General features: G+C 33.6%; 1 protein-coding gene across 1 annotated transcript; it reads left to right on the top strand.

Moving 5' to 3' along the window:
• Positions 1-1,702: 1,702 nt before the first annotated feature.
• LOC136224291 (calcium uniporter protein 4, mitochondrial-like) lies at positions 1,703-4,042 on the top strand. The gene is made up of 2 exons (XM_066012581.1): positions 1,703-2,340; positions 3,328-4,042. The coding sequence occupies exons 1-2, from the start codon at positions 1,759-1,761 to the stop codon at positions 3,790-3,792; spliced, it is 1,047 nt and encodes a 348-aa protein (XP_065868653.1). The 5' UTR covers positions 1,703-1,758; the 3' UTR covers positions 3,793-4,042.
• Positions 4,043-6,402: the final 2,360 nt, after the last annotated feature.

The raw sequence follows: 6,402 nt of genomic DNA, 5'->3' as shown, positions 1-6,402 counted from the left end.
AACTTTTCATAAAACCTTGGTTGTGAAATCATGCACTTGGTTAAACCAATCGGGGGTTTGCTTCTTAATTGTCTCAATCCCTTGTCTTTCGAGTTTCTTTACTTGAGGACAAGTGAAACTTTAAAGTCCGAGGAGGTTGATATGGACATTTTGTCCCTATCTTTTAGCGTACTTTACGGTTTATTTTTGAGCTAATAATTAAGTTTAATTACAAAAATAAGTGTGCTTTCAAATAAATAATAAAATAAAAATAAAACTTATACTTTTAAGAATTTCCTTTACTTTTGATTAATTTCACAAAAATAAAACATCAAGTAACTTCGGTGTTCGTAGTCGTATTTTGCAGGTACGGGATTATCTCACGAACAAAGGAAGAATTGGAATTACAGGCCACACGGGGCGTAGAACACTTCACGCGGGGCGTGCCACGTAACTGTACAATTCTCATTAAAATAAAAAGGTACAATCTAATATTTAAATAATTGTAAATCAAGGTTTTTATTATATAAGAATAAAATAGATTTAGATTTAAATCAAGTTTCAATCTTATATCAAAAAATTTAAGTTTGCTTGTCCTTTTCTTATTCCATGTATATTCGAGGAAGGTGGTATCTGGTAAGGGTATCTTCATCTTTTCCTCACCGAAAGCTTATGGTCAATTGTGCCTGTGTATCAGAACTAGGGATGCCAGCACTTAACTACCCAGAGGTAGTGTCAATTTCAAACTCTTACCCGTTTATTTTTTTTAATTATCTGTACTAGTCACATTTTTCTAATGGGTAACTTTTTTGCATCTCATACTCGTCATATTTAATTTGGGATACCCTTACCCGTTAAGAATCAATAAATAAAACAAAAAATATTACAAATTCAACAAATATAAATTTAATAATCATCAAGCTAAAAGTTGGACAAATTGAACCTTAATCAATAAAAATAAAGTATGTTTATTGATATCATTCAATTGTTAAAAAACAAAAAGTTGGGGTTTGAATCTCATATCTTACATCTAAAAAGCAATAATATTTTTTAATATATAAAAGATTTATAACGGGTATCCTGTGGGTATTCTCATATTTGTCTCATACTCGTTTCATACACTTTTATATAGGGTACGAATAGTCTCATTATAATCTGGTAGTTTTGGGTACCCATGGATACAGTACCAGTTGTCATCCCTAATCAGAACCTACAAACCCTATGAATATAACTACGCGTGAAGTACATCGCCCAATCAAATACTACTATATGATGGTAACTTTCCATTTCACCGCTTGATTCATACTGGTAACGGATAGAGTACTTGCGAATAGTGTAAATCTCAAACCCTTATCCGTTTATTTTTTAATTACTCGTATCCGTCCTTTTACATAGCGCTTATGTGTTAAAAATCAATAATAAAATAAAAAATATTACAAATTTAACATAGTATAAATTAAATAAATGATCCATCTAAAAATTGAAAAAATTGAATCCTAATCAATAAAAATAAAGTAATTTAGTGGTATCACTCAATGGTTAAGGAACAAAAGGACGATGTTGAAATATAACGTCATAACTGGACTGATTCTTCTCACCTGACCCTAAAAAAGAATAAAAACATTTATCTTGAAATTGAAAATGAAAGATTCTCTGCTGCATTTCATATTTCTACCTTATAAAAGACCGTTTCAGCCTCCCTCTTTCTCCATCAGCTCATCCAAAAAAGTTTCAACCTCTCAAACTCAGCCCTCTGCTTCTTCTTCTTCATCTTCATCAATGGCCCTTCGTAAATTGTTCTCGAAGCATCTCTCAGGAAGTTACACGGCAGTGTCTCTTCAACATTCTCCAATCTCTTCCCCTGCCTCATTAAAACCCACAGTACCCCCAAATGCAGCCAAATCAAACTTCCACAAAGAGTATCTCAACCCGCCGGAATCCTCACAGAGAGGATTTTTCCGTCGTTTCCTTCACCGGAGATCAATTAACCAGCTGCCTAAGTTCCTTTCCATGCCTATCAGGGAGAAGCTGAACGAGAGACTCAAAAGCATCACTGGAGATGGAATCTGCTTCGATGGACTAGCTCTTTCGCCTCCCGCGAAGGAATCAGAGGCTACAGATCTAAATTGTTTCAGAATATCAGTTGAAGAAGCTAGGAAAATCTTGAGGCTGTCTCAGATGGAGAAACTGAAATTGAAGCTTAGGCAGATTGGGGAAACCTCAATTCAATATCATGAGTTCGTTCAGATCTGTGTTGAGGAGTGTGGAAACGAAATAGAAGGTGTTGAGTTTGCTAAGACGTTGGATCAGTGTGGAAATGTGATCGTTCTTGGGAGTATTGTGTTCCTCCGCCCGGAGCAGGTATAACTGGTTATTGTTTTGTTTCGATTTTTAATTTACATGTTCTTAATTTTAACGGTGATATCAATTGGATTTTGTGATTCAATTAATCATATGAGTGATGGTTCTGCCGGAGAAAGGCAGAAGAAGAAAATAAGTAGGCATGCATAATAGGTTCGACTTAGACATACAATATTGGCCGAGCAGAGCACTGGTGGTTGGGATTCTGCAGAGATATCTGTTTTAAAACCACAAATATAATGACAAATTTTTAGAAACTGACACATGCACAAGTGGATTTTTTTTTGGATAAAGATGAAATTTATTTTTTAAAAGTAGATATAAGTATTAATACTAGGAACTAGGCTTAATTCGTTCTTCACCAGGGATAAGGTATCAAAATAGGCTTAAAGTTTTTAGGAAAGCATAAATTTAGGCTCCATGTACAAAATAACATAAATATATGTTTAACGTTTAAAAAAAATGTACCAATTTAGATCTTGATAGAAAAACTTGACCCGTTATTCATATTATTCTATTAAGATCTTTCAATTGTATATGAATAGAAGCCAGAACTTAACGGATTAATATGAATGACGTTTCACATTTTGTTATGGAGCCTAAATTGGTACTCTCTTTTAAATGTTAAACCTGCATTAGTGCTATTTTCTACGTGAAGCCTAAATTGATATTTCCGCAAAACCTTTAAATCTAGTTTAATACATTTTCCCTGAACTAATAGATTACTTGAAATAAATTGACAGTCAATTTTTCTGAGATTAAAAATATATTAAACTTAGAAACTAACATGTTTCAACAGAAAAGAGCCATCAATTATTAGAATGACATGTTGTAGTTAGTCCTTATCTCATATCTAATAAAAGGCTGCAAGTGGCTTTCATGCAATCCTCTTACGTGCACTTGATTCCCTCCTAACAAACAAACAAGTATAAAATTGTGCTATTCTGATTAACCCCATTAAAACATTTTATTTTCTATGTTTGACAGGTGGCTAAATCAATTCAGAACATAATTACCCAGTCAATAGTATGTCCTGATAACTCAAAAAGGGAGCAATTGAAAGAAATGGAGCTGCAAAAGGCCATGATAGACAAAAAGGCTCGAGCACAGGTTCGAGTAGAGCTATATTGTGGACTTGGGTTCTTAATGGTTCAAACACTTGGGTTCATGAGGCTAACATTTTGGGAACTCAGCTGGGATGTTATGGAACCTATTTGTTATTTTGTAACCTCTATTCACTTTGGCCTTGCATATATGTTCTTCTTGAGAACCTGCATTGAGCCTTCGTTTGAGGGCTATTTTCAGCGCCGATTAAAGACAAAGCAGAAGAAACTTATGGAAATTCATAATTTTGATCTTCGTAAATATAATAAACTCCGAAAAGCTTTTTATCCGGACCAGGACTACAACTATCCTTACTCCCATTTTTATAAACCCGGAAATGGAGTTTGAGCCCATTGATGGACATAATAATAATATATCCAGTAATGAAAATATTAGAAATACAGGAAAAAAGTTTTTGTTATAGTTTACAAGTATAGACACCTGTGGACGACAAGTTTTTCCATTTTAGTTGAAGGTTTTAGTCCAGTTGGTGTGGTAGAAAAATATAACAGTAAAGAATAATAAATGAATACATGTTATGTACATGTAATTATTACGATGTGTTTATGAGTTCCTTTTTTAATAGCATTCTGTTACCCTTAAGAGGTCCATTTAGTTTACCTACTCTATGATGTTGTTGTTGGTAAATCAAACACGAAGTATGTAACCAAACCCAGAACTCTCATTTTTAATCTAAAAAGGTAAACATGAGGAGAAAAGAGGATAACAAAGACTCTGAGATATGTAACACCATGAGAACAAGTCAATTAAACTTTGAACTCCATGCTAACACCATTTAGTTTACCTACTCTATGATGTAATGTAATAACCATTACAACACTTATATTTTCCTAATTAAATGCAATCATAAAATTTTATTTATATAATTAAAATCAACGAAAAACATGAAAAATGTGAAAAATCAAATCCAAATCTAATACAAAATTAGATTAACCGAAATCAATAAATGAATATATAGTTTTTCGCCTTTTCATATTATTTTACATTTTTCTCGTTTCTTTTAATTTCCATTTTCAACATTTTTCACGGTTTTTCTATTTTCTCATTTTCTCATTTTTTTCATTTTTCGCATTTTTTCGGGTTTTTTTTTTTTTTTTGCATTTTTCTCGTTTTCAATTTTCATGTTTTTCTATTTTTTGCGTTTTTTACAAGAATGAGATGTGAGATTTGAGAAATGAGAGGTTAGATGACAATGTAATGAGAATTCAAGTCATTTTTCTATATAATGGGGATTACAAGATTTCTTCAACAAAATTTAACTCAAGGTTTTCTCATTCCATTACAATAAAATTGTAACATGCAACTAAACATGGTAATGAGTCTTCAATGTAATGGTCATTCCATTACATTACATCTTACCAAACGGCACCTATAAGAATTCAGGCGAAAACTAAAATTAGAGAATCTCTTGTAGAAGCTCTACAAGCTAAGATAGATGGAAAAAATGATGTAGAATCTTATTGAATTAATTGGGAATCCATACATAGTTTTTCTACTCTAAACAACAAAATAACTTAGAAAACATAAGAGGAATTTCAAACAAAATGGATAAGGTCAGCACACAAACAAAAGGACAAAACACGATAACAACCTCACCTATCAACCTACACGTGTCTGGCATTAGAGAAAGCAATGATGATACAAATAAGAGATACAACTAACTAAAACAATACAACACATTACAAAGCGAGATGAGTTTCAGGTCTTTAATTGAATCTGGAGCCTTACATTTTGGGACTAAAACAACAATGGTATCATTTAAATTAGCAGGAAGTTCACACCTCCCTAGCTAACCCGAACAAGCACTAAAGAAATCGGGACCAATGCAATGCCAAAAATGGTGATAAAATCCAGAATTGAGTCTATCAGGCCTCGGGGATTTATCATGTTGCATCTAAAACACTGTAGTCTTAAATTCTTCATAAGTAAAAGGGGGCAACAAGACCATGATTCATATTATCGGAAATAGATTGGGATAAATTAATGTATCAGAAAAATTAATAGAAGGCGGAGCAAACAAAGTATGAAAATAATTACGAACATGATTACTCAACTCCACTAGGTCCTCAATCACCCTCTTTTCGTCATCCGTGAGAGCCGTAATAAGGTTCTATTTCCGTCTTGCTTTAATGCAAGAGTGATAAAATTTTGTAATGAGGTCACCACCCGTAAGCCAAAACACCTTTGCCCACTGCGGCCAAAACATTTCCTCCTGTTCAAGAAGGAGATTCAACTATTGTTTTGTTGTTGGAACGTGTGACACTGACTCTACATCCTCCTCATCACCGAGCTTGCTAATCAGACCCTTCAATACTCATTCCCTGTTCAAAAACCAACTCTGATGTTCAGAATGAAGAGAGAGATGGGACTCTACGTATTTTTTATGCTGGTTCGTTGCATCTCTCAACTCTAGGGTCCTGCTCCTCTAAGGGGGACAATTCAAGAAGAATGAAGAGAGAGATTAAGTTCATATAGAACCATTCACATGGAATCAGGAAATAGTAGACCTATTCTACAACAATAAGAAAGGTCGAAGATCGCTCTTCTTTCTAGATTCGATGAGCAATTTAAAAAAAAAGTACATTTAAAACTTTATTAGTTAATGCTCAATGGACATGTGCTAGTAACAACCTATGTTGCACATAAACTTTTTGTTCGGTTTTTTTCTATTTCCATTAAGTTGCCTAGCCAATTTTTTTTTCAAAATAATTTTTCCCAATATCAACTCTGCCTGTGAGGGTTACTTGGTGACTTTTACAGCCCGTCCCAAGAATGGAACTCGAGTGGGTAGTCCAAGGCTGGTAAACCTAGCAATAATGATCACCAAGATATATATTAAGATTAGAAAAGAAAAGTGCAAGGAGTTTTATATGCAACTTGTTGGTTCATGTCCTGCTTGTTTGGAGATGGTTTATTACTACTTGTCATTGGCTGGGT

The sequence above is a fragment of the Euphorbia lathyris genome, chromosome 3 (genome assembly GCF_963576675.1).
Source record: "Euphorbia lathyris chromosome 3, ddEupLath1.1, whole genome shotgun sequence".
NCBI lineage: Eukaryota > Viridiplantae > Streptophyta > Magnoliopsida > Malpighiales > Euphorbiaceae > Euphorbia > Euphorbia lathyris.
The sequence above is the reverse complement of the archived record's forward strand: the minus strand, read 5'-3'. Positions and strand labels throughout refer to the sequence as shown.